Genomic DNA, 27,806 nt, shown 5'->3' with positions numbered 1-27,806 from the left:
TGTCCTGATAACGATCTTAACTTGTAGGGAAGGCGGGTTTTTCTGAAGGAGGTGAGGCTATTCCTCCTGGAAAAGACTTTCATCACACACCCTCTTCCCTCCTTCCATGTAAGGTTCCACCCTCTGGAAAACAAAACTTTTTTTCCCCCCCTTTTCCTAGAGGGGCAGAGCTCAATGAAGTTGGGGAAAGAATCTTAGGAACAGTTCATCGGAGTGGTTACGGTCACAGCGGCCTCTTTGGACGAAGACTTGCAGCCTTCTTACTCTTCTTGGTGTGTCAGCTTTCATTAGTGCACTAGGGCGGGGGAGGGGGCCAGATCGGCAGACACGGACAGCCTCTGACCCTCTGGAGTTGGTATGTGATAAGCAGCCCTAGCAGTGCCATGTATTGGAAAAGCGATCAGATGTTTGTGTGTAAACTAGAAGAAAAGGACGTGCTGGAGCTGGCAGTTCCCCTTGAGAAGGTGAGCGACCCGACGCCCGGCCAGACCAGCTGAATCGCAGTTTCCTTGAAACGCGAGCTGTTTGGGCTCCTAAACGAGGTTCAGAAATTACCTGTAACAGTCTCATCTTCAAACCCGGCAATTTTTTTTTTTTTTTTACGTAGTGGCGTTAGTCAGTAATCATTGCCTCCCCTCCCCACAAGCTCACTTAACCTGAGGCATGGAGACCGTAATTTGGGAGACGAAGCCTCGAGCCTAAGGCGATGTGAGTCGTGCTTTTGTTGTGTTTGCAGCGGTGATCGCGAGGTCGGGAGAGTGAGTCGGGAGGTTCGGGGGGCGGGGGGCTGGGGGCTGGGGGGGTGGACGTGGGGGAGGGACGGACCCGAGGCGAGGCTTCTCTGTTCGGCAGCCGGCGGACGTTTGCCGGCCCTAAGAAGCTCCTCCGGCCGCAGGGCGATCCTCGCTGCCGCGGTCGCACAGCGAAACAGAAGCAGACGGAGCTCCAGGAAGACCTTTGGGATCGCAGGGAGGGCTTTGAGGGCCATTTTACTTTAAAAAAAAAAAAAAAAATCGAAAGAAACAAACCTAGGGCTCTCGAGTTGCACCGTTCCTAACAGTAGATAGCGGGAAACTGACAAACTCTCACCTCGCTCTGGAGGCAGGAGCGTTTACTCACAAAGGCGGGGTATGTCGCGTCTTAGGTTTGAAAATCATCTGCAGCCTGTTTGAGCGCCTCCGCGGCCCCGCACTGGGCACCGCTGACTTTGTCTTCGCCCGAATGCTTGCGGGGAACGCACGGGAAATCCGGGGGCTCCTGCCTAAACTCTGTGTTTGCGAGGACGCGGCCTCCGTGCTGCGGCGCTGGATCCCGGCAGAGAGCCCGGGGGTGGGTGGGGTTGGGATTCCGGGGTTCGGACCGCATCTCGCTTGATGCTGTCAGAGGGAAGAGGGAGGCGAAGAGAGAACTGCAGAAGCGTGGGCCGCTCGAGTTCCGTGACACCCCCCCCTCCCCCGCCCCCTAAGCTAACGTTTCCGTAAACGAAGGCAGAAAAAGCCCAGAGCGGCTGCGTTTTCGTTTAAGAACAAAACTCCTGCAACAGCTTGGAAACACTTGAGTAATGCGCGTTGTTGCTTTAAAACATTTTGACCGAGGTTGTGTGAGTTGTTTTTTTAATGACACAAATTAAATTCAGCTGGATATTTTCCATTATTCGACCCGCTTTTTGCGCTGGTTAAAAATAATCCTTTGGTAACTCAAATGTTGACTTACCGAGCAATAAGTGGCAATTTACACCTTAAAGAAACGAGTATAAATCACTCGCAGCTCTAATTGCTGTAAGTTTACGAAAGAGCTGCTGGCTCGGTTTAATCTGAAGCATTTTCATTCAAATTGTCATCGGAACAAACACCAGGCTTCTTAAATCCCGCTGTAATTAGCTTTCAAGTATCCTATTAAACCTCTTCACCTTTCGGGCTATCCAACTCAAAAAGCTCCCATTTAAAAATATATATGTCTCGCTCTTTTAATTGAGGCTATTAAAGAAATCAAGTTTCTACCCCCACCCCCTCCTCAAATCCTCTTTTCTTCTCTCCTACTCCACCCCACCCCCCATGCACCCCCTTTAGCCCAGTGATCCCCGCTCCGCAGTGATTGACGTCTAGAAAGAAAATGCTTTGTGCGGGGATGATTGTTATTAACTCGTTACCCCTGGCAGGGGGGCGGGGAACCGGCGTGCTCCGGTGAGCACTGGGGACCCGTAGCCCGGAGAGCGCGGCGGCGCGCCGGGCGAGCCCCCGGAGCTCCCTTGGCCGCCTCGCTGCGCTCTAGGGCTGCGCCGCCGTCCGCTCGCCCGCAGCCGGGCGGGCCCAGGCGCCCAGACGGCTGCCTGTGGGGCCCAGCGCGCCGGGGCCTTCATTAGTTCGCCCCGCGTGCGGAGAAGCTGAAGCTCCGGGCTGCACGTGCCGACTCTGAACTTCTGGTCTCTGTTCCTCTCCACTTCCCGGCTCTCACCTCCTCAGTGCCAGGGTCTCATGTCGGAGGAGTGCGGGCGGACTGCAGCCCTGGCGGCCGGGAGGACTCGGAAAGGCGCCGGGGAAGAGGGGCTGGTGAGTGGGTAGGGCCCCGGGAGCTGGCCCTGGAGAGGCGGCCCAGAACGGAGGGCTGCTATCCCAGAGTTCCTTCCCGGGCTCAACTGTGGGCCCTCGAGGAGCCGGTGGAAGGGGAGGGATCTGAGGCGGGCTGGGCTGAGCCGCCAGGCACCCCAGGACTTTGAGGTCAGAGGTCTGCAGCCCCGGCGACTGCGCCGTGGGAGCTTGGACCCCAGGGAGGGCGAGGAGCGGGACATCAGGCACTGGGGGTGGCTTGGGGGAAGGGAGGGGAGGAGGTGAGGGAGCCCCCGCGGGTCTGTGGGATGGGAAGAGGAGGAGGGGTCTAGAACCGCCTGAGACCGCGCCTCGTGGCTTCCTGCAGGTGAGCCCCGAGGGAGTGGGGGACGAGGACTCGTGCTCCTCCTCGGCCCCGCTGTCCCCGTCGTCCTCGCCCCGGTCCATGGCCTCGGGCTCCGTCTGCCCTCCTGGCAAGTGTGTGTGCAGCAGCTGCGGCCTGGAGATCGTGGACAAGTACCTTCTCAAGGTAGGGCGGAGCCGCGAGGCCCAAGGCAAGCGCGGTTCCCCGGGGAGCTCTGGGGAAGGAGAAAAGTTTATTTTCCCCTTCTTTTCCACTCAAGTTCTCGCTCGAGGTTGTAGACTTTCTTAGTACAACCGCCCAGTCAAGAGCAACTCATAGGGTGGGAAAAAGTGGGAGAAGAAATCTTAGAATACCCCCTGTTGTTGCAAAACTGCTTGTGTGTGTGGTCTAGGGGTGCCGATACCCGGGTGAATGAACTGGAGCCAGCCACCTACTTGTAGAGGAACGGAAGTGGGGAAATCCTTATCCTTTCTGGAAACAGGGTCCTGCCTAATTATTTTTACTGAGCCTCGGGTTATAACCCGCAATAACACTCAGGGGTCTGCCTGCTTATGAGGGTTCCAAGTCTGTATATGTTGACCGATTTTCCCTTTTCAGTGTCTCCTTTGGTGAGAACCACTGTGAAGTGCCTTAAAGAGTCTTTTCTAGACAGATATTTTTTATATAGTCTTATGTTTATTTACACTAACCTGATGCTTTTCCAAAATAAAATTCATACTCCTATTTAAATAAAAACCATTTTCAATATCTTCCTCCTCTTACTAAGATTTAATACTTCAGGGCCACTCAGTGATTTTTTTTTTTTTAACGTCATCTCCAGTGCTTAGGAGGGCAATGGAAATTGATGTGAAGTTAGACAAAACAAAAAGAAACAAAAATGCCTAGGATGAAGGGCTTCAAGTGGTGGTTTGAGAGTTGACTGTCTGTCTTAATTTGTTTTACTTCTCTCAAGATATTGTGGGGGAGTTTTGGAGTACAAATTCTGGCAGGCCAGTTATCCATGTCATTGTATGAAGGATCATACTATCAAAAACATCAACTATGATGTTTTAATCCCCTGTGTTTTAATCCTAATATCATGGAATTTCAACTTCAATAGTGTTTTTTAAACCACTGTTTAAAATAATGATCTCTCCTACTCTAAATTAGTAGCAAACCAGTACACTTTCTATTTTCCCCACCACCACCATCCCCCACCTAGTTTCTCAAAAGAATTCATTATGTAGAATATGAATTCAGAAAGCAAGTTTGTGAGTTTCTTTAAATTTCTGCCTCAGCATACAAAACTGCTTAATCTGGAAAGTTGGAATGATACCCTGTAGATACAACTAAGATAAAGTACCAAAAGGAGTTTTGGTGAAAACTGTTTAAAAAGTAACTAAGTTACTTAATTAGTGGTTGATTCTTAAGGCTGGCAAGTTAGCATGGCTTTCTCTTTAAATCTGCATTCTTAAGATTCCCATTTCAGTGTTTCTAGACCTGAACCTCTTTGAATATTTCAAAACCATCTTTTGAATCAAAACTAGCTTCTTCCTTTCTTGAGCTCTCTTAGGAATTAGCTTTATCTTTCAGAATATTTCTGAATGGATGTATAATGGACCCACTTCATATTAGAGAGGAAAAAGAAAAAAGCTTGAAGTGACTTTTAACATATCCTCTGACATAGATAATCGTTTCTAGCGTTCGTCTTTTATATGTTAACATATGTTTATATATCAGATATATATTTGTATAAAACAGTCTAAATTATATCAGTTTTTTTTTTAAGCTTTCCTTTGTAATAGGACTGGTGTGCTCCCAATGAAGTCTTATACATACAGTCTTAGTTTACTCTTTAGTATATGTACAAGTATGCATAAGTACATATTAGTAGACGTGCAAGAAAACTGTCTTCATATAGGAAACTAACAAAAGTTTGACACTTTATATAAAAACTCTTGAGTTCTCAACTCCCCCGCCACCACCATTTTGAGTGCATATTCTTCCAGATAAGTTGGGATTCAGTTCAAGTCACTGGTGAAAAAATAATTGTTAAATAGAATATTTGAGGATGTAACTGTTTAATATAGAAAAACACCATATCATGAGGCAAGTAAAATGGAGTTAGAACAAAAATGTGAGAAGAGTTAGCTTCGTCTGTTGCCCCATGTGATACTTCAGTGCCCTGTCGTTTGAGTGATTTTTTTTTTGGATTGATTCTATATATGTATACATACAGAGATTGGATGAATGCTAGCCATCAGGAAAGGCTTATAGTCTCCAGAATTTTTTTCTGTTCACCTTATTTTCCTCTCTGGAAAAGAAAAAGAAGATGAAGGAGGGTTTTGTTTTGTTTTGTTTTTTTAGTAAACTTTGAGGAAAGGTGGCAGACCAGGAATTACATCTGGCTTTAGGGAACTAGAGAATGACCATGACTCTGCCTTGAAGACTGCATCTATCCTGGGTTTAAAAAGAAAAAAAGCCTGGATAAGATCAAAATGCAGAGGCCTTAAACAGTGGAATACTAATGGAAGCCTGTACTTCTCAACTCTAATTTAATTGGACCCATTTGAGGGGAAAAAAAAAAAAGAAAATGCATCTCTATATCCATGACAGCGATCACGATTGTTAATTTTTTAAATTTTGGTTTCCTCAGATTTTTTTCCAGTTGTTTTCCATTGCTATTTTCCCTATTTTCTTGTATGGTGAGCATGTTCTTTTATAGAAAAACCAAAACTTAAAATTTCACTAAAATCATCAGTGCTTTGGAAAGAGGCACATAACTAATTAGAAGCCAGTGAAACTTTCTTCTTCAGCTTCACAGTACTTTTTATATTTCATGTCACAGTAAAACATGTTGAACAGTAGTGCTAACATAATAGAATCATTGGACAAGAGTGTCTTTATTATGAAATAGTGTAGCAAAAGCTATATTTAAAAATTTCCCATTTTTTCCAATTTCCTAATTCCTATATTAGGCATTAGATCCATTTGTACAATGTAACTGCTGTCTTTGCATTATTGCTGTTCTTTTAAATGAAATTTAATCAAGCTAAACCAAGTTCTTGTGCCCATTTAACAAGGGCAAACTTTAGGAGCTTGCATGATAGGCAAATTCAGTTCAGTACACATCTTCATTCCTGAAGGCTAAAGGTATGCAGCTTATAGTATGATGGCAACTGTTTAAGGTGAGGGTTTGTATGATTTGTCCACTGATCCGACAGTATTTCATACCCCTATTTACAATGTAAAGTGCTATGATTTATTAATGCATTTTATAAAATAAAATGTCTTACTAAGTATAAATGACAAACAATACTTGTGTGCCTTTTTAGAACCACTTATAATAGATTTATTTTTTCCTTTAATGACCAAATCGTTAAAGTAGGGTTACTAGTGCTTTATGTTTTGGTTATTTAATGTTAGGTGGGAGCCAGGGCTTCTGCCATATCAACATCTAAATCTACCTTAGCAGTGTCTGTTTTGTAAGAGAAATGAATTGCCTGGCTTCTTTACAAGGGTAAGTATTTATCTTACAAAGCTTTTTTCCATTTTCTTTTTCACTGTAACTAGTGAATAGTTTATAATTATTTGGCTGAAAAGTAGATTGAGAAGGTATGTGGCTTGAAATCTTTAGTTACCGTGTGTTACGGTGCGAAGAATTTGGTCAAGGAAAAATTATAAAACCAATATGTAGGACTTAAAGTGACCAAAAGTTTCCCTATGTTCATAGATGTTGATTTTTAAAAAAAATAGAATGGACATTTGATTTTTTAAAAAAAATGCTTGAATTTTTCAAAATTATATTTAAAAAATAAACACGAAGTATAGAATATGCTGTTGTGATTTTTCTGGCTGAAATCTAAAAGAGAGTATATCTAGATGCGTATTTATGTAAATGATACCTCTTAGATGGAAACATTCAATGCATGTGTTAAAATATTAAGGGGCTAGCTTTTAAAATTGCCTGATACAGAAAACCAAGGAAGGATACTCTTAAGTGTGGTGTTAGAATGGCTTCTCATTTGGCCCCTTTTTTCTTCACAGGTGAACGACCTGTGCTGGCATGTCCGGTGTCTCTCCTGCAGCGTCTGCAGGACCTCCTTAGGAAGGCACACCAGCTGTTATATTAAAGACAAAGACATTTTCTGCAAACTTGATTATTTCAGGTACACTGAAACTTCTTTTGTTTTTTTAGTAAGTAGATACACCAAGAAATTATTTACACAAAGAGAATTTTATAAATAGGCTTTCTTGTCCAGTTTTATTTACTGGACCAGGCTATTATTTATTTATCCACTTTTTCTTATACAACAGATTTCAAAATGAGAATGCTTTATATTTTTGAGGTAAATTGGATTAAAACAAATAAAATTAGCATATTTATATGTTTTAGGAACCCAGTATATAAAAATATCTTTGAATAATTCTACCTTGGCAAATGAAAGTTTTAGGTATTATAAGCAGGGAAGCTTCTTTGCTGTGCAGGAATGTGAAGTATGAAATATAAGGTGACTTATTATAGCAATGCTCTTTGTTCAGGTAGAGTAGTAAGACAAAATGAAGTAATTATAGGGGGAAAAAATCAAAAGTGTTATTGAGCTTTTACCAGTTTATTATAGAATGACCCCCTATAATATACCTATAAAATGCCAGCAGTTTGAAAACTGTGATAAACCATATTATTCAGAAGAATTGACCATTCCGGTATCAGAAATACACCAAGTCTAATTACATAACCTGACTAAAAATTCTGTTTCTTTTGTCTGTTCTTTGATATTTGTGCAATTATATTTGCCTATGGTATTAAATGTAACATTTTCTCTGCCTGGTCTCTTTATAATCATTTAAATGGAAAATTTCCTCAAGGATAGAATTCAATTCTTAATGGATAGCTATCTCAAAATTGAAATCATCCTTAAGCATGACTTTTTAAAATTATCACCATTTTCCTTTATTTGCATTTCCAAAGGAAGAAGAATTTTCATTGTGAAATTGGGAAGTTAATACTACATAATGAAGTTTGTAATACTAATTATGTTGTTTATACTCAATTTCAAAAACTGATTTAAGAGTTTAGTGATTGATTTGAATAAAATTGCTAGGCAAGTTAAAGCACGAAACCTAGAGTCCTTTATTTTATAAAATCATAGGATTTTATAATTACCCAAGTCATATATTTCTCATCAGGTTTGCTTTCTATTTCCTCAAAAACAGTAGCAATTTGCCTCCTCTTTCACATAGGGTACGCTAATCTTAATTTTTTTTTTTTTTTTTTTTGTAATTTAAAGCTGCTTGAAATGTTTGTTTTCAGGGACTTTTTACAAGTCTAGTTCTTCAGGATTTTTTAAATACCTTGTATTTTACTATATTCAAAACTTAATTTTTATGATTCAGATTAACTTAAAAACTAGCAATACCTCTAAAGATATGTTAATGAATAGACACAGACACATATACTTTTCTAGTTTAGTGGGGATATGCCAGGCTATGACTGCAGTTGTGGTAGGAGATATGACAGAGTATCACAAGGACTGAGAGAAAAAGGAAATCTTTACAGCTGGCATTTTGTTAAGATTAACTTGCATTTAATGTCCAGAAATGTGTCTAAAAGTTTTAGGTAATATTTCTCCGCCTCTTGTGGATGGTAATGCAAGAGCTTGTTTACCAAAGGAAGCATTTCTGAATTTTCCTTCCTCACGCACCAGAGTGAACAATTTTTGTTCTAGTCATTCTTTGATAATATCAATTTTAAATGTTTTAACTTTTTAAAAAAGTTTAAAGCATTTCCTAATTGTCTCAGCTTGGCTTTAAGACATCATTATTTATATCTTCAATGGTATCACTTTGTACTTTTCTTTTTTTCAGTTTGGAGGGTGTATGTGTGTTATGTTGAGTCTCTAGATAATTTATAAATGTCCTGATATTTGTTACAAAAGGATATTGAAACTCATATTTCATTTATTTTAAAAGAAAAAATCCTATCCTCCTCTAGAGTAACAATGAGAAGTTTTGTTTTCTAAACAGGTTTGAATTATGATCCCATCTCAAGTCTTGCTGCTGCTTACCATATTGACTTTTAAAAAATAATTGATTCCTGTTTCATTTTCAAAAGATTTAAATACTTGGGTTAATCCAATGAGTAATATAATGTGTTAGTTTAATCCTATGATGAATATCTCACCAAGCATTAACTCTTCACCCTTCCCCGTCCCCCATTTATGTAGAAGGTATGGAACTCGCTGCTCTCGCTGTGGGAGGCATATCCATTCTACTGACTGGGTCCGGAGGGCCAAGGGGAATGTCTATCATTTGGCATGCTTTGCCTGCTTTTCTTGCAAAAGACAACTTTCCACGGGAGAGGAGTTTGCTTTAGTGGAAGAGAAAGTCCTCTGCAGAGTGCATTATGACTGCATGCTGGATAATTTAAAAAGAGAAGTGGAAAATGGTAAATATATACTTAAAATACTTTTGAATCTTTTGGGACAGTGAACACAGGGATAAAAATGATTTTTTTCTCTTAAAGCATTATTTTGTGCAGTGTAATTGTGGTGAAACTCATTAAGCCCTCTACTGTTAGTGATGGTCTCCATCTGTTTATTTATAAGAAAAGCCATGGCATATGTATTTGCCTTGTGCCATATTCTCAGGAAGCAGCCTTGAGTTTAGGGTTCTGTTTTGCTTTTTGTAACCAGTTGTTTCCTTGTGTTTGCCTTTTAAAGGATGAGCCTTAGATGTGCACTTTCAACTTGGTGCACTTTTGGCTAAATATATAAGCCTACAAATGAAATGTTGTTTCTACATTATGCTTCTAGTATGTTCTAAATCTTACGGGATTTGGCAAACCAGAAGATGTATACAGTTTTATACCAAGCCAAGAGATGCAAGAAACCTATTATTGTATGACTGCCCCCATTTGAGTTACCAACACGTTTGGTGTGTTTTTTAAATGCAGGTAATGGAATTAGTGTTGAAGGCGCCCTCCTTACAGAGCAAGATGTTAATCATCCAAAACCAGCAAAAAGAGCTCGGACCAGCTTTACAGCAGATCAGCTCCAGGTAGACATGACAATGAATTTGAGTTTTTGAAGTCCTTTTCCACCAAAAAGAAAAAGAAAAAACCCCAATAAACAAAAAACACCAAAACTAACAAAAGCCAAACAAAAAGCAATGTCTATTCTGTCTTAAAACATTTTTATTTTTTCAAAAAGTTTAGTCTGTGCTTTTTGTGCAAATTGACTTGTTGAGTGTATGAAAACATTGCCCTATTCCAAATATCCTATTGCAATATTCCAAGAGTTGTGGTATGATGTGAGCTTATGCAAGTTTGTCTCCCTGACGTCTGTTAACATTAACATCAAGGTGCAAACAAAATGTTGCTCTGTCTTGACTTCCTGAAAAAAATTACTTTAACCTAGGTATTTATGTTACTACATGTAATTTTAATAGAAGACAGAACATTTTGGGACACTTAACAGAAAGAGATATTCAGTATGTGGGTCTGTGGGACTCTGATGTGTTCATCTTTTTAACAAACTGCATTGAGTCTTTTAATAGACAAGATTGTAGATTTTCTGAGTAGGAAGGAATTGAAAATGCCTTACCCTAAATGGAAATCTACTGATTGACTGCAATCAAGTAGACCTTTCCTTGTTTTTAAAGGGGGTAGAGGGAGTAATTCTATAATTTAATGCTAAAGTTTGATTATGTTCCCTGAAAATGGAAGGATTATTTTCAACTTAGTTGCCCTAAATATAATTGTCATAACTTCTATTTTTATAGTCAGGAAAATAATGAAATAATTACTCTTTGCTTTATATTTAAGTCTGTACACACAGTGATTTATTTCTGGCATTTTTTTTTTTTTCAGATAAATCATTTTCTAAAAGATTAGTGTGACTGAAGTATTTGTTTTATGTTAAGGTGAGGTAACATTTATTGAGCACCTACCATGTAAGTATGGCTAGGTGCTTTACACATAGTATCCATCTTAGCTCAGACTTTAGAGGATATTTATACAATGCTAATAAATGAATGAAGGTAATTTTTTGAAAAATCACTGATAGTATTCTAATACTTGTCAGTATGTAAGATGAATGCAGTATGAGAGAATATTTGTTTTGACAATGATTAAGAAAGAAGCCTTGATATGAAAGAAATATCCCAAAGGAACTTAATGTCACTGAAAAGCAATCTAGCTTTAAAATCTAGATCCATTCTTTAAAAAAATTCCAGAAAATTATTTTTGATTCCTTAATTCAGGCATCGCCTACATAGTAAGTAGAAAATGGAAGGTAAGGCAGCTGAAAGAAATATCTGTTTGAAGCTTGTTTTTCTGGGTGCTTCATTTGGTTATCATGAAAATCACGTAAAGCCCCAGGTTAGGGGATACGTGTACCTGTGGGAGACCTGGTAGCAAAACACCCAGTAGCTAAAATATAATCTCTAATATAAATATGTTCTGTGTATAAAGTGGGCTGTTTCCATGAAACACTGGCCATAATTTTAATAGTCATAAGACCAATAACTTTAATTTGATATAAAAATTTATTAGTAAAAGGGTAACTGAAAATTTGAAGCAACTCTTAGGTAGATATGTACAATCTCATCTGGAAAATATAGATACTAATTAAGTAGAAAGGGAATAATATTTGTGGAGGTCTTTGTTTACCAAGTCCTTGCCAGATAATTTCTTGTACGTTATCTTCTTTCTTCTCTTACAATTCATCCAAGAACTGCAGGGACTCCCCCAAGGCAGACAACCATGGGAATGGCAGAGAAGAGATTTGGACCCTACTTTCCAAACTTCTGGTCTTTTAATTTTCCTTAGCCTCCCAGGAGACCATGAGTAGAACTGTGCTTTACTAAGACTCCATTTAACGGCTGTGGCAGCTAAAACAAGAGTGAGATTCTGAATCTTGAAGATGGCTTTATAGTTTTAAATTGCAAATGTGCATAAAAACGACTTAAGCCATGCATTATTATATGAAAATGTGATCTGAATCATGAGTTTTTAAAAATTTATACCAGAATCATAGGTTTTAAAAATGAAGGCAGAAATTATATTCTTTCTAAGCATGTTCTCATTTATTCAGTGTTTATTAGCATCTACCTATGCCAGGAATAACTGAAACAATGAGGCATACTCTTGTCCTCAAGTGTTCTTTGTTGCTTAGGTATCTAGGATAAATTGCATCATTATACTTTACCAGAGTTTTAATAAATCAGGCCATGTACCTCATTGTTAAATTGTCCTACTTTTCAGAAAGCTAATTATTTAAGTAGTGCTTGAATTTAGCAAAATAATAAAATATAGGTGATCAGTAAGTCAAGACTATTCATACAGTACCTTGCTTGGACTTAGAAGAGTTAAAGTATGAGGAACAAACAAACTTCCCAAATTCTTTAGAAAATTATGAGAAGAAAAAAATAGTTTAACACTTACAAAATAGACTATTCTGTGTTGGCAAAAATATTTCAAATATTGTCTCATTTGTATAAATTGTATTTTAAAAGTTCCTGCCAATATTATGGTTTGCTTATTGTAGTTGGAAGTACTTGCTCAATGATTATTAATGTTAAACATGCCAGGGTTAGCACCTACTTGAATCTACTTTCAGATTAAGTTGGTCAGCTGTTACTATGCAGACTCTTGACATTTTTGGTAGACTTTCTGGCTTTAAAATGATGTGTCTACAGAGGCTAGATCCTTGACCATTTTAAATAGCTCAGAAGAGGAATAGGGTAGATTTTTGGCATCAATAGTAACTGGAAAGCAATGAAACCAAGTCGAAATTAAAAGGATTCTTTTGTGAGACTAAACACTGATGAATACATCTTACTTTTCCGTTAGCATATTCCAGTTGTAAACCATCAGTGTTGATTTAAGTTTTCCTTTATTCCTTAATGAGGAATTGCTTTAGTAAATGTAATTTGGTTCCATTATTAAACTTGTGAATTTGAAATGCATTTGTGAAGAGAATATGTTTTTTGTTTTATAAATTATAATGACATTACAAATAAATAGCTGTTCAGCTTTTCTCCTTGAAAAAATTAAAAAAACAAAGACATTAATTTGTTCATTCTTTTTTTCTCTTTTGGATGTTACATGCTCAACTACATATAAACACAACTATTTGCACATGAAGATATTAAAGTAACACATTTGGAGTAGGAGAGGAAGAATGAAGCAAACTGGGCGTGATAATAAACTTTTAGGCTGTTTCTGCCCATTTTTAAAAGCAAAAGTACAAGTGCTAGTTTACAGCAAGTATGTGGACAAGTATATTGGACTGGAAGCCAGGAATGCCTTATTCTGGAAGAGTCTCTATCAGTGAGAACTTAACTGAAAAAATACATAATTTTTAAACCTCATAAGGTTTCTCGGAACAACATTGATCTTTTTCTCCACACTATCTTCGGATTTTCTGCACATTGTGGAGGTTCATTCAGTTAATCTTGCATTATCTCCAGATATAATGGATAAGACATTCCCTTTGCCCTCCAGAAACTCACTTTCTGCTATGAAGAGCTCGACTTGCTAGCAGATTAGCTAACTACCTGGTGACAAATGCAGTGGCAGAAGATGGTATTATTTGAGGAACATAGTAAAGAGTGCAGTTAATCTTGACTGTTGGAAATGATGTCAGGGTCAGCAGGACTTTAGGTTAGGTAGATTACCCCCATCCCATGCCCAGGACATGCACAATCATTTGGATGCTAGGCTCCACTCTCTCATTCTTATAATACTTTCTTTATATTTTATACTTCCCTCTATTGACTTGTAATAGTAATAAAATTCAAATATCTTGCTTGATTCCCATTACTTCCTTTTCTGAAGGAATCTAAAGCCCTTTGCTTGTGCTTTTATTCTGGGGCTCCTCTTCCTCCTCCTCCTTCACTCCATGCATCTCACTTTAACTTGTATTGTTGGCATGCATATATCTTTCTCCCAGGAAGCTGAGGCCAGGTTCCAATCCAAAGGTTCACATCAGAATCACCTGGGAGCTTTTCGATCTATGGATGTTTAGATCTCAGGAAGTTCTTATGCAATAGACTGATGAGTATCTCTCTTTTAAGGTCCCAGATGTTCCTTTGCATAGAACAAGTGTCGAAACAAGGAATGATGGAGTAATTGCAATTAAGTGGAGTGCAATCTGTTGCACTGTCTACAATTTTCATACTAATAAAAATTGATGTAGGGGCCTTGAACCTGTTTAGTTGAATAGAGGTCAAAGATATGATTTTTATATTTTTAAAAATTGCTTAATGCTAGTAATTTTTAACAAAATGGGAAAAATAGTAAATAGACTTTTATGCATTTTTTGTGGGTTGTAAGAATGGAAGAAAAGGTGAGCTTATTTTTAACAGCATAGTTGAGAAACAAGTTTTTTATGTTGAAATTTATTTTTTTAAAGATTTGAGCATAGCAACTTGTGCATAATTTTATATAATATGCATTCTTTTTATTGATATACACTTCTCTGTATTGATTTTCAAGTAGTAAAATACAAGTACTCCATTTTCTTGTGCATGCCTTATCTCTCCTGTCATCAAAGTTCAGAAGATTGAGCTTCTTATTTTTAGCTATTTACTATTTACTACCTACATTTTTTAAAAAAACAGGTTATGCAAGCACAGTTTGCTCAGGACAACAACCCAGATGCACAGACTCTCCAGAAACTGGCAGAAAGGACAGGCTTGAGCAGACGTGTGATACAGGTGACTATTTTAAAGGTTAATCAAGAGATACTAAAAGTTCTATTCTAGGTTTTTATAAGTGTACATTGTGGGTGTGTGCGTAGAAATGTCAAAGCATTAGCTTCTCATTTTAGATCTCTTCACATTCTAAATCAGTTTTTTAAAAAGCCTGATAATTAATTAGCCTGCATGATCCAGGCTACCATTTGTTAGACAGCTCTTTGCAGAAGTTACTTCATTCATTGCTCAGAGCAAGCCTAAGATCCTAAGGCTAAAAAGACAACTACGGTTTGAAGCTAGATCTGTTTCTGAAGCCAGAATTGTTTCTACTTTTCTATGATTGTGTATGTGGATGTGTGTGTGTACAGGGGGTGGGCAATGTTGATGACCTTTATTAAAGATCCAGGTAGAAGGAATGATGTAAACAAAAGTAGGGAAGGATAAGTTAGAGCAAATTTGTTGGAAGATAAAATTTATGTTTGCAAATTGTGGGAAATAGAGTTGTTTGAGCTGAATTTGGAGAGGCCTGTGAATATCAAGTTTGCTTCTGAGTAGGAGAAAACCATGATATGTATTTTTAGGAAGAAAGGACTGGTGACAGTACATAGGAAGACTTAGAGTTGGGAGAGGCTACATGGAGATTGACAGATTAGGTGTGATGCCCAGCAAAATAATGATTTTTCAAAAAGAGACAGCTGGTGGCCTCAAATTCATTCTGAAACATTTTATCGACTGAAGACTAATGGCAGGCACTGGATGCAAGAGAGACAAGGAAAACGACCTGGACGCAATAATGGTGAAGCAGAGAGACATCAAAGATGACTTATATTTGAAGTCAAAGTATCCATGGAAATGGTGTTACTGACAGGACTATTAAAATAGGTTAAATTAAAACAGGTTTTAAATTAAAACCTATTAAAACAGGTTTTTTAAAATGTGGGTTCGGAAGTTGGGAGGGAGATGAATTCCTTTTCCAGCTCTGATTATCAGGCAATAATGGTGGCAGTTGAGCATGTAAACCGGTATTTTAAAGGATGAAACACCATTTCCATGGATACACTTCCCTGGTGGCTCAGAAAGTAAAGAATCCACCTACAGTGCAGGAGACATGGGTTTGATGCCTGAGTTGGGAAGATCCCCTGGAGAAGGGAATGGCTACCCACTCCAGTATTCTGGCCTGGAGAATTCCATGGACAGAGCCTGGCAGCCTACAGTCCATGGGATCACAAAGAGTTGGACACAACTGAGCAACCTTTACAAAGGATGAACAAGACTCATGAAACTAGCTCCTTTATAGAGACACTGTGGACAGTAAAAACTGAAGAATGAACTTTATGGAGCAAGCTGTTTGAACTAGACCATCACAGCCAGAACCAAGGAACGAGTCTAGTGTATGAAGCATCATGGAAGCCCAAGGACTGAGGTAGATTCAAGATGGAGGTGGTCAACTGTATCAGGATCTTATATTTCCCTTCGATTAGGGAAATGGAAAACAATTTTAAATAATATTTAAGGTTAAAAAGGTATAGCAGAGTAATGATGCAAGTGACTGTAAGATGAAGTTCAGTGGGGAAAAACAGTTAAGTCTAACACTGAACTATAATGTTTTATTTCTTAAATTTGCTGGTGGGTAAACAGGTGTTTATTCAGTTTATTTCTATTAGGCCTGAAGTATTTCATAATTAAAAGATCATTTATTCCAAGAAGTCAGTGGGAGAGACCTGATGATACCTCAGCTTCTCTGAAGACCTAGATTTGCAGTGGATTTGGTTAAGTTCAGTGTAATGAGGCTGTCTGAGGCGGCAAGTCCCATAACCTCAGTACTTTCAGATGTCCAGGGTATTGTGTTTGTCTCAGAGTGCCAGATTCTAGAAAGGGGCTAACAAGGAACCAGTGTGAAAAGAGTGCTCCCTTAGAGGAAGATTAAGGTCAAGAAAGTCTGGAAATCATGTGCTGTTATTAACAGCAACAGGGATTTTTATCTGGAGAAAAGATCCAGAGATGGTAAGGGAAGGAAGAGTATAAACAGGTGTCTTTAAATGGTTATGAAAGGCGGCAGGATCATGTCTCTGTGAGGGAATGTAGAAGAAAAACAGATTTCACTCACAGTGAAGAATTTTCTCAGTATGTAAGTCTACAAAATTGGCATTGGCTACCACTGAGCACTACTGGTAAAGAAACTGCCTGCCAGTGCAGGAGACATGGGTTCAATCCCTGGGTCAGGAAGATCCTCTAAAGGAGGCTTGGCAACCCACTTCAGTATTCTTGCCTGGAGAATCCTATGGACAGAGGAGCCTGGCGGGCTACAGTCCATGGAGTCACATAGAGTCGGGCATGACTAAGCAACTAGCACACACCATTGAGGTGGTGAGTTTCCTTTACGTGGAAGTGAAACTTCCTTTGTTGAGGTAGTTCCAACTCAATGGTCTGAGGGGGTCCTCATAATCTAAAGACTATACATTCAGCGACAGTGATTGCTGTAGCTAAGTCAGATTCATGGTTATTATGTTTTAGATTACTTTGAAGTTGGAAGCAAAGGAAAATGGAAGATTTTCTGAGAGCTTTCTTTATTATTTGAAGAAGTAAGAACCCCAGACAGACATCTCTCTTATAATTTCCAGGTATTTAGGTCACCAGTATTATGAGAAAGTTAACTACATTCCAAGCCCTAGAACCTGGAGAGTATATTGTTGGGTGGTGGCTTTTAATATGTAAGAGTTAAATATTTTAATAAGATGGCAAAGGAGTACTAACAACTCAAATATATAGTCCTTTACAGTATTTTTGAAGGATTAATTACTGTGAACTCAAATAGTAGTCAGAACCTCTTTGCCCAGCTACTTCTTAGCATTGAGCACACATTAGAAATGGTAAAGAAAAGAGATTTACTAGGCCTCAATTCTTATATGCAAACTAGGTTACCCAAATATTAGGTGGAAATACTGGTCCTATACAGGATATTATTACAGATCTCACCTTTACTAGCTAAAGTCTACATGAAAGTGAAAATTATTAGTCGCTCAGTTGTGTGTGACTCTCTGCGACCCGTGGACTGTAGCCCACCTGGTTCTTCTGTCCATGGAGTTCTCCAGGCAAGAATACTGTAGTGGGTAGCTATTTCCTTCTCCAGGGGATCTTCCCAATCCAGGTAACAAACCTGGATCTCCTGCATTGCAGGCAGATTCTTTACCATCTGAGCCTCCAGGGAAGCCCTGAAAGTCTGCATAGTAAGACATTGTAACAGAGCAGATCATCACTGAGCTGAAATCACAGAACAAGGATGGGTGATTTTACTTTTAACAGTCTACATCCAGATAAAATCACTGCTCACATATCCTTTCACAAAGTTGAATTATGAGTTGTATATCTTACAGAAACATGATAAAACATTCCTGTTTCTCCCAGTGTGCTTGGAGTTCTCTTTCTATATTAAAATACACATCCTTTGTATTGCTATATAATTTATTTAGTTTATTTTGAATTTTTTTACATCATAAAAATGCTACAATGAAGAACATTGTGTATATACTTTGTGCATTTATTCAGTGGTGTATAAAGGATAAATTTCTAGAAGTGAGATTATTGAGTCAAAAGTTAAAAACATTATAAGAGGCTTTGACTGATAGTACAAAATTCACCTTGGATAAAGTTCATAATCAATTTATTCTCCCAGAACCTACATATGAAATTTCTCTTTCCTCAAAGTAGATAAATCCTAAAAACTATCATTCTTTTACATCCTTTCCAATTGCCAGTAAGAAAATATCATTGTTTTTATTTATCTTTTATTATCAATAAACCTTAATATGTTTACTTATATTGTGATTAAAAATGTATTTTTTAGCTGATTTTTATATTGGGTTATTTCTTTTCTCTTTATCCTACTGATTTTTATTATTTATCATGTTAAACTTTCATAGTTCATCAATTGCCTTTTCATTTATTTTTACTACATAGAAATTTTACATTGTTTTATATTCAGATCTCTTCATATATTTTTTCTGATAGCTTTGGTCTTTTTCTTGCTTCACCTAGAGAAGTATAGCGACATTGGCTTTTGTTTCAATAAACATTTTCCCAATTATTTATATCTAAACCCTTATTTATTTGTAATGGACTTTTGGTTACATGTTGTAAAGTTGAGATTTTTCTTTTTTTCCCCCCAAATGATTAGGTAGCTTTCTCTAATCCATTCTGTGCCAGCTCTAATTTCTCAGTCATTTAAAATTACATCTTTTTCATACATTAAATTCTTTTATTTGGCCCTTTGGGTTTTCTAAGAGATTGATATAATGCACTAGTCTTTTCTTTTACAGAATGTCTATGTGGCCTGCTTTCAGCTTATGTATTTTACAATTTACAGCTTAGATTTTTAAAAGTATCTTACTTAGAAGAAATTTTAACTCTGTTAGAGGTTTGCAAAGCAAGAAGAAATTTTAAGTCAGTAAGGAGAATCAAGGAGAAGGCAATGGCACCCCACTCCAGTACTCTGGCCTGGAAAATCCCATGGACGGAGGAGCCTGGTAGGCTGCAGTCCATGGGGTCGCTAGGTGTCGGACATGACTGAGCAACTTCACTTTCACTTTTCACTTTCATGCATTGGAGAAGGAAATGGCAACCCATTCCAGTGTTCTTGCCTGGAGAATCCCAGGGACGGGGGAGCCTGATGGGCTGCCATCTCTGGGGTCTCACAGAGTCGGACACGACTGAAGCGACTTAGCAGCAGCAGCAAGGAGAATCAAAAGGACTTGTATTTCGTTCCTCAAGCTAGATAGCCCTCATGTCAGAAGTTTTCTGATGCCTAAAATCTTCAGCTTTATTTAAATATGCAGGTTACATGATACTTTGTGTTTTCAAAACTCTTTGCTTAATTACCTGTTGATTTTTTTCTAGGGGGTATCTGAATCACATTAAGGTAGTTATTCTACTGTTAACATCAGGCTATCTTCATATTTATTTCCAAAGTCTGAAATTCTTTAAAAAAATAACTGAGTATTTTCCACCTAATATATAATTTATTGGAGACATAAGACACCTTGAAGAAACTGGGAATTGTAGTGCCATGTGTTTTAGGTTAATGTAGTCCTCTGGGGTGCCTGTCTTCTGGGCAGTGTCAGGGGAAAAGGCAGGTGGCAGCTGTCCCTGGTTAAAAGTTGGAGAATGTGTGAGTGTGTCTTCTTGGCTGGCTGGGTGACGGCAGTGGCACCTGTTGTTCAGGAGCCTGTAAAGGGAGCTGTGACTGAAGACTCTGGATGATATCTCTGTACAGATACCCGAGTCTCACTGCTGCCCCGGAACATGGGTGAGAAGGCTGTAACTACATCATTTTCCTTGATACATGCCTACGCTTATTCCTGAGATACTCCTTAGATGCTACCCCTCAGCCACCTGCTCAGACCCATTTTCCTTTGGTTTTAACCCCTTGAGTTTATACCTCTGTTTATGAGTCCCAAGGATAACAAGGTATGCCTTTTGAAGTCAGGCCAACTTTTTAATAAATCGTTTTTATTCAGCCCTCTGTTCTGCATTGTTCAGCCCTGATTCCCTTGAGTCATCAACTAACAGCCTGCCAGCCCTGGGCAGAGACTTATGCCCCTGGCCTTCTCCCTTGATCCCCAAATGTTCTTATCCTAATTTCCTTATAAAGTTTTAATCCCTCCACTTCTCTGTCTTCTTATGACAGAGTTGTTTGGAGTGATAGCAAATAAATGCTGTAATATTTCAATAGAGGAACACTCTGTAGGCAGGTTATATCTAAGTGCAAGAAGTTCACATGAGGGTAGCTTAGTTACTGGAAGCATTCTGGGTGGTCTAGACTTGTTTACCCTGACCTGCATGTAAAATTCTGCTTAACCCAGAACTTCCTTTATTTCTGTGATGGAGTGGACAACAAAGTGGTTAGCTCTTTACATTTGGTGAACTGTTTCACCAGTGGATATGTTTGCATTTTATTCTACTTAAATATTGCCAGTTGTTTCTTACTGTAAGCCTGACTTCAACATGCTTCTTAGAGAATAGCCTATGTATTTACTAAGAGAAATTGAACTCAGCAGGTTACCAAGAGACTGGAATAACTGAATCAAGAGGTTTGTAGAAAGCCTTAAGTTCTCAGTGGGGATTTTAATCATTTGAAAATGGATTTCAAATAAGTCCAGCAGGTGTCTGAGAATACAGTGAGTAGTGTATTTTTAAAAAATTTCTGATGAAAGGGTTTTTTCCATTTTTCTTTTTGTCCCAAATGTCAGTAGGAGAATCAAGGAAACTTTTCTGAAATTTTGAATCCCCTCCCCTGTTTTTATTTTGGAAGATGCTGGCTTATTATAAAACCAGTTTTAAATTAAATCATCAGATAATTATTATTTGAGCAAAGAAAATGACTGTTGATAACTGCAAAATTATTTCTCTTGTGTCTACAGAACTCTGTTTTAAAGAAAGCTTCTTTAGATTTATGCTGTGCTTATATGGTAGAGTTGCATCCTTTGTAGTATTGAACTGGTATTGTACTCAGCTGCTATGTGACATAGCTACTGTTGCTCTTCTCCTCTCTCAGGTATGGTTTCAGAACTGTAGAGCACGCCACAAGAAACATGTCAGTCCTAATCACTCCTCCTCTGCCCCAGTCACAGCAGTGCCACCCTCCAGACTGTCTCCACCCATGTTAGAAGAAATGGCTTATTCTGCATATGTGCCCCAAGATGGGACGATGTTAACTGCACTGCATAGTTATATGGATGGTAGGTATCCTAACATTTAACAGCTGCCTTTCAAACAATCACTCATACCTTCTCATATTATATTGTTAATAGGATTCACATTTTGAAATATTACCTCAGTAGTAGCTGAAAAATACTGTGGGAGAGGGATGCAGTAGGGAGAAGAACTATCCAACCTTCTTCTGTGACAACCTTTTAAGGGGCATGCAAAGCACTCACTTTACAGCTAAAATACAGATATTCATAATGACTCATAGATAGTGCTTGATTTTTACTTAGAAAAAACATTCGTTTTGTTTTGACCTGATAAATATTTGAATAATTTATTTTCCTATGGTCAGAGACAGTAGTCACCCTCAGATTTTTAGATTGAGGTTTACTTAATTTTGTTAAAGAAACTTTTTTATTGAAGTAAAATGTACATGTAGAAAAGTACACACATAAGTATTCAACTTGATGAATTAATAAAATCAACATATCCGTGTAAATACTACCCAGAGGCAGTAGTAGGATGTAATTAGCACCTCAGAAGCTTCTCCTATGTCCCTTCCCACTCATTATCCTCTTCCTCCAAAGTAACATTGCCTTGACTTCCAAAATCGTGTCCTGGTTTTGCCTGTTGTTGAGCTTTATATAAATCAAACCTTGCAGAATGTATTCTGTGTCTCACTGCTTTCAACTGTAATGTTTGTGAGATTCCTTTGTATTGTTGCAAGAATCAGTGATTTGTTTCATTGTTATACAAAATTCCACTGTAGGATACCATTATCCACTTAGGGTTGGTAGGCATTCATTTTATTTCCGGTTTGGGCTTTTATGTATATGATGCTATGGGCCTCATTATACACGCCTTTGGGTGCAGATTAATTCACAGTTTTATTTAGTACATATATGCTAAGAGTAGCATATAGGGTCCTGACTACACATATGTTCAATCTTAGTTGATTCTGCCAAAAAGTTTCTGATACTGGTTGAACCAATATACACTCTGACCACCAGCACATGAGAGTTCAAGGTGCTCTACATCCTCTCCAGCACTTGATGTGGTGTGACCTCTTAATTTAGCCAGCTTAGTGGTTGTATAGTGCTATCTCATTATTTTCATTTGCTTTTCCCTCATCACTGATGAGCCTGAGTATTTTTTCTTTGGGCATTTGTATATTTGTTTTTTTTTTAATTTTTGTGAAGTACCTGTTCATGTCTTTTGCTTATTGGTCTGTTGGCTTGTCTGTTTTGTTTTTCCTTGATTTGTGCTAATTTTGGCTGTGTATTGCATATAGATCAGTTTTTTCATAATTATATGTATTACTCTCTTAAGGGTATGTTTTATGGAGCACAAGTTCCTAATTTTAATGTAGTTCATCAGTTTTATTCCTTCATGAGGAATGCTTTTTTTATGACCTGTTCAAGAAATTGTTCCTACTCAAAGATAATGAAGATATTCCTATCAGTTCAGTTCAGCCGCTCAGTCGTGTCTGACTCTTAGCGACCTCATGGACTGCAGCACTCCAGGCCTCCCTGTCCATCACCAACTCCCAAAGCTTGCTCAAACTCATGTCCATTGAGTCAGTGATACCATCCAACCATCTCATCCTCTGTCATCCCCTTCTCCTGCCTTCAGTCTTTCCCAGCATCAGGTCTTTTCCAATGACTCAGTTCTTTACATCAGGTAGCCAAAGTATTGGAGCTTCAATGTCAGTCCTTCTAATGAATATTCAGTACTGATTTACTTTAGGATTGACTGGTTTGATCTCCTTGCTATCCAAGGGACTCTCAAAAGTCTTCTCTAACACCACAGTTTGAAAGCATCAATTCTTTGGTTCTCAGCTTTCTCTTTGGTCCAATTCTCACATACATACATGACCACTGGAAAAACCATAACTTTGACCAAATGGACCTTTGTCATATATTCCTCCTACGGTATCTTCTACAAACTTCACTAACCATGTTTTACCTTGACATTTAGATTTACAGTCCATCTAGAATTGAATTTTCTATGTAGTGTAAAATAAGGACAAAGTCTTTGCTTTGTTTATGAAAGTACCAATTTCCCAGCTGATTTTCTGTGCTACATTTGTCATAAACCAAGTGTCTATATAGTTTATATGTCAACTTCTGTACCCTTAGAAGAGCCTAGAGGGCTACTGTCCATGGGGTCACAAAGAGTTGGGTGTGACTGAAGGGACTTAGTACATACTATTCTGTTTTACTGGTCCATTTCTGTATCCATACCTAATTGTTTTACTAATGCTGGATATATAATTCTTGATATCCAGTAATACATGTTATCCTATTTTATTGTTTAAGTTTGTATTGCCTCTTCTTGACCCTTTATGTTCCCATAATTTTTTCCAACAAAAAAAGAGAAAATAGTTGAGATTTTCATGTCATCTATTAAATCAGTTTGTAGGAAACCACCATCTTAATAATATTGTCTTCCAAACCATGATCTTAGTCTATCTTTCTGTTTATTTAGGTCACCTTCAAATGCTCTCTTATATTCTGGAGTTTTCTGTTTAGGAACCTTGCACATCTTTTGTTAGGTTTTTTTAATAGGTTTTTGTTTTGATGCAGTTAATTGTAAATGGTTTTTTCCTTTATATGTGGAAATCTGGGTTTACAGCTATTTTCTTTCAGCACTTTGACATATGAATAAAATAGTTTCTTCCACTGTTTCTGTTATTTAGAATGTAGTTAATTGACTTGATACCACTTACTGTTGAAGTCAGCTATGGGTCTTATTCTTGTTTCTTTAAAAGTGAATGTCCTTTTCCCCCAGCTTTTCTCTTTGTGCTTGGTTTTAAGTTTTGTAGAATGTGCCTAGATATGCTTCTTGAATATGAAAGTTTGATGTATTTGCTTATACAAACTTTCTGTATCTTCAAATATTATTTCTGCTATTACTGAAAAAGCCCATATTTTCTAGCCTTTTGATCTTCCATGTTCTGGACTAGATATTTTCTTCTGACCTGTATTCCAGTTCACTAATTCTCTCTCTGTATATGCTGTAAAACTCACTTGCTGAGGTCTTAATTTCAGTTATTGTTTTCAGTTTTTAGAATTTCCATTTCATTCTTTTATATAGTTTTTATTTCTATACCAGAATTATCTCTCTTATCACTTTATTCCCTAATACAATTGTTATACTATAGTTATTTTAAAGTTCATACCTGACAACTCCAATATCTGGATATTTTCGCAATCTATTCTATTGTTTTTCCCTCTTTGTTTTTAGTCATGTCGTATTTGCCTTGTTACTTTTTTATTGCACTTCAGATGTGAGGTATGAAAACTAGAAATAATTTGAAGCTCTGAATGGGATATTTGCCACCAGAGAGAATTTAGTTTTGCCATTGGCAGGGAGTTAGGTCAGGGGAAGACCCACTTAATCCAATCAGACATCAGTTCTCACAAAGGCTGGCATGTTTCTGGGTCACCACTTCTTGGCAGTAGCCTTTTGGGATAACCCCAAAACTTGTGTTTTGTTTTGTGTCTATTGTTTTTAATGAGGGCTTCTCTTCAGTGTTACCTGGTCCTTCATATTTGTTCCCTACCACGCAAAGTCTAACTCCTGAAAACTCTGCTAAACTTCTCAGCCTCCTAGGCATTCATTTTCTTTTAAAATTGTCTTTACACTTGTGGAGGAAAAGTAGCCTCATTTTATTTCCTTCCTTCTCTAGGACTTGGCTTTGTGAACTCTCACTGCCTTGGTATCTTTCAGATGCCTTCAAACAGCTTTTTAAAAATTTTGTCTGGCTTTCTTAGTTGCTCTTAGAAGGACGTTTAGTTTGAAGCAGCATAGTCTTTGCTGAGAGTGAAAAGTTCATTTTAAGGTTTGGTTAAAGTAAAAATCAGAGCCTGTATCATTGTTGCCATTTACCTACGCTAGGATTAAAATTGTGTGTGTTCACATGAGTGACTGTTGTGTTGCCTGAGTCAAATGTGTTTTCATGTATGCTTAGGAAAGAGGCAGTTAAACATCCATAAACGGGAATTTGGGGCAGGAGTCACCCTATAGAGGAACCTTCATATGAAATTTGGCAATTTCTCTGTAGACGAAGGTGGTATGTTTCTGGCTGCAGGGTAAAGTGCAGTGAATGGGGTATGGATGGAGGACTTTAAAGTGGCAAAAGCTTGGGTCCCAAAATAAAGATTTTGGAGTAAACCATTCCTGGATTCTCATAATATTATACTCACTATGCTGAATAAGTTAATGCTTCTGCTGAGGTCAGTGGAATAGCTTGGTGCCCTCAGCTATAATCAGTAGTGAGAGGACTTTGCCTTGGATTGTTTTTTGTTTGTTTTTAAGTCAGTTTTATTTACCGTACAAAACTGATCCACAAATTTCTTTCTATTTTGTAGCTCATTCACCAACAACTCTTGGACTCCAGCCCTTGTTACCCCATTCAATGACACAACTGCCAATAAGTCATACCTAATTCCTTTTTTCAGGGATAGAAATGATTAAGGATATAAACTTGTCATTTGTTATGTATAAAATACCATTGAAAATATATTAATGTTAATTTTTTATTTAACACCCAAAGCATTTCCAACATCACTTTGCTGCCCAGGTATGTATCTCTAGTTGGCCTGCAAGACACTTTTATTGATTCTTCATTTTTTGTAAAACTTATGTTTACAAGAAGAAAATAAATCAAAACTTTTTTTTGTATTGTATGAAAATAGTTCACTCAAGTGTGTATCTGTTAATTTATTTGTCATCAAAAGAGCACTTTGCCTAAAAGAAAGGACTGACAAGTGTGCAAAATGTTTACAATCCTTTGTGAAATTGTAGTTTATCATTAGTTTGTATCTGTAAGTTATTGTTATAAATATTACCTGTATTTTTTGTTATATACAACTTTATACTTTGAAGCTTGTATCTGTGAATTTGCAATTGAAATTTATTTTGCCAATGTTTTCTGAATGAACTGAATAAAGCTTCTGTTGTAGCATGCCATGCAAACACATTATTGTGTTTGTGGTTGATGAACTATGGCTGTAAATAACACTATAGTTTAATAAGCCCACCATTCTAAGTTTATTAAACATTTTTCATTCTTGTGAAAGTTTCAACCAGTTTATCCTTTTTGTGTGTGTATTTTCAGCAGTAAGTTGACTTCAGCCTCTTACACATATAATAACAACTTTTACTTTTAAAAGTCATTTTGTTTTGAGCTTTGTTGTGAGTACATTTTAATAGGAAACTTATTTGTAGATGATTGCACTTACTCAAGAACACATGAAAGTATCTCATTTGGCAAATTGTCTCTTTTGAACTAGTTAATAAAATTAATGTGAAAGAAAAGGCAGAGTGCTTTTCAAAATGACCTTTTGGGGTGTCCCAAGCCAGAAATGAAATGTGGGCCGTTAGAATGTATTTCTTAAGGGTTGAAAAAGGAGGACAAGAAATATTTGGAGTTTGTGATCAATGCTTCTAGAGCAGAGACTCTTTACTTTTTCTTCCTAGTGAACCCTCTTTAGGGATTGTGATTGAGAGCTGAAATCTAAACCTCAGGACTTTATCCTATGTAGCAGTGGACACTTGTCTCGGAATTACAAAAGTAAGTAGTGCCACCCTCACTAATTTTTGGATTTAAAGAATTTAATCAGTACTTACTTCTTATCTTTTATATACCAATCAGGAAAAAGAAGGTAGTGAGAAAGAAATCTTAAGTGTAAGTCTTTGTTTAACTTGGGGGGTTCACATCTGGCTGAGGACTGGAAGTAATAGTGGAGTATTTGTAATTCTATTCTAGTAATCATAAATGCAACCAGAAAGCAATCACATGGATGTCAGTAACTTACTATCTGCCTCAAACCAGAAGCAACAAACCTAAGTTTCACTATGGGAGAAAGGGGGAAAAAAAGTGTTTTGTTTTTTTAAACTTGCTACTCCAGTTACAATCCTTTTGGCCAAAAACAAAGAACATAGCCAGTAGTCACCGTATCTGATCTTGTGAAATCGATGCTAATCTCCTGGGTTCTTGTCTACCTGTCCCAGGCACCACATGGTGAGGTCAGCTTTCCTTTACCAGATGTGGAAGAAAGCTCTTGTAGTCTAGCCAACCTCTGTGCTGTAAGCGGCTTCTTCCACTTCCCAGCTGCATGTAATTGGCACCATTTAGCTTGGAAGGTGCTTGATTGTGAGTGTTCCTTCTCTGGCTCTTTTGCCTTTTTTTCTGTGCTCACAATGCTCAGAGAAATTTTATGAACCACATCACTACCATTTTTAGTTCCAAAGATGAATGCCCAAAGTTGAAGTAAAATTTCCGTAACAGAGAAGTTCAAAGTTGTCAAAATAATGAGACTTATAGATCCAGCATATGAAGTTGCTAATAATAAAAATGGGATAGATAAGAAAGTATTAAAACATTTTTTGCATGTGATACAAACATTGTGACTATGTTTTCGTTTCTGTTAATGGAAGTTGGAGTGCTACTTTTATAACTTTAGGGAAGAATTGAAGTATCTCCATGTTAGTAATACTCAGTGTGAGCA

At 37.8% G+C, this 27,806-nt stretch overlaps 1 protein-coding gene across 1 annotated transcript; it reads left to right on the top strand.

Moving 5' to 3' along the window:
- The first annotated feature begins 3 nt into the window (after positions 1–3).
- On the top strand, positions 4–26,381 carry LHX8 (LIM homeobox 8). Its single transcript, XM_061411564.1, has 9 exons — positions 4–708; positions 2,463–2,549; positions 2,914–3,075; positions 6,937–7,058; positions 9,117–9,337; positions 9,845–9,948; positions 14,515–14,610; positions 21,140–21,323; positions 25,665–26,381. Exons 2-9 carry the CDS (start codon positions 2,475–2,477, stop codon positions 25,739–25,741), a joined length of 1,041 nt encoding a protein of 346 aa, XP_061267548.1. The 5' UTR covers positions 4–708; positions 2,463–2,474; the 3' UTR covers positions 25,742–26,381.
- Positions 26,382–27,806: the final 1,425 nt, after the last annotated feature.

Source organism: Bos javanicus, chromosome 3 (assembly GCF_032452875.1).
Source record: "Bos javanicus breed banteng chromosome 3, ARS-OSU_banteng_1.0, whole genome shotgun sequence".
Lineage (NCBI taxonomy): Eukaryota > Metazoa > Chordata > Mammalia > Artiodactyla > Bovidae > Bos > Bos javanicus.
Note: the sequence above shows the minus strand (reverse complement) of the source record. Positions and strands in the feature narration are given on the sequence as shown.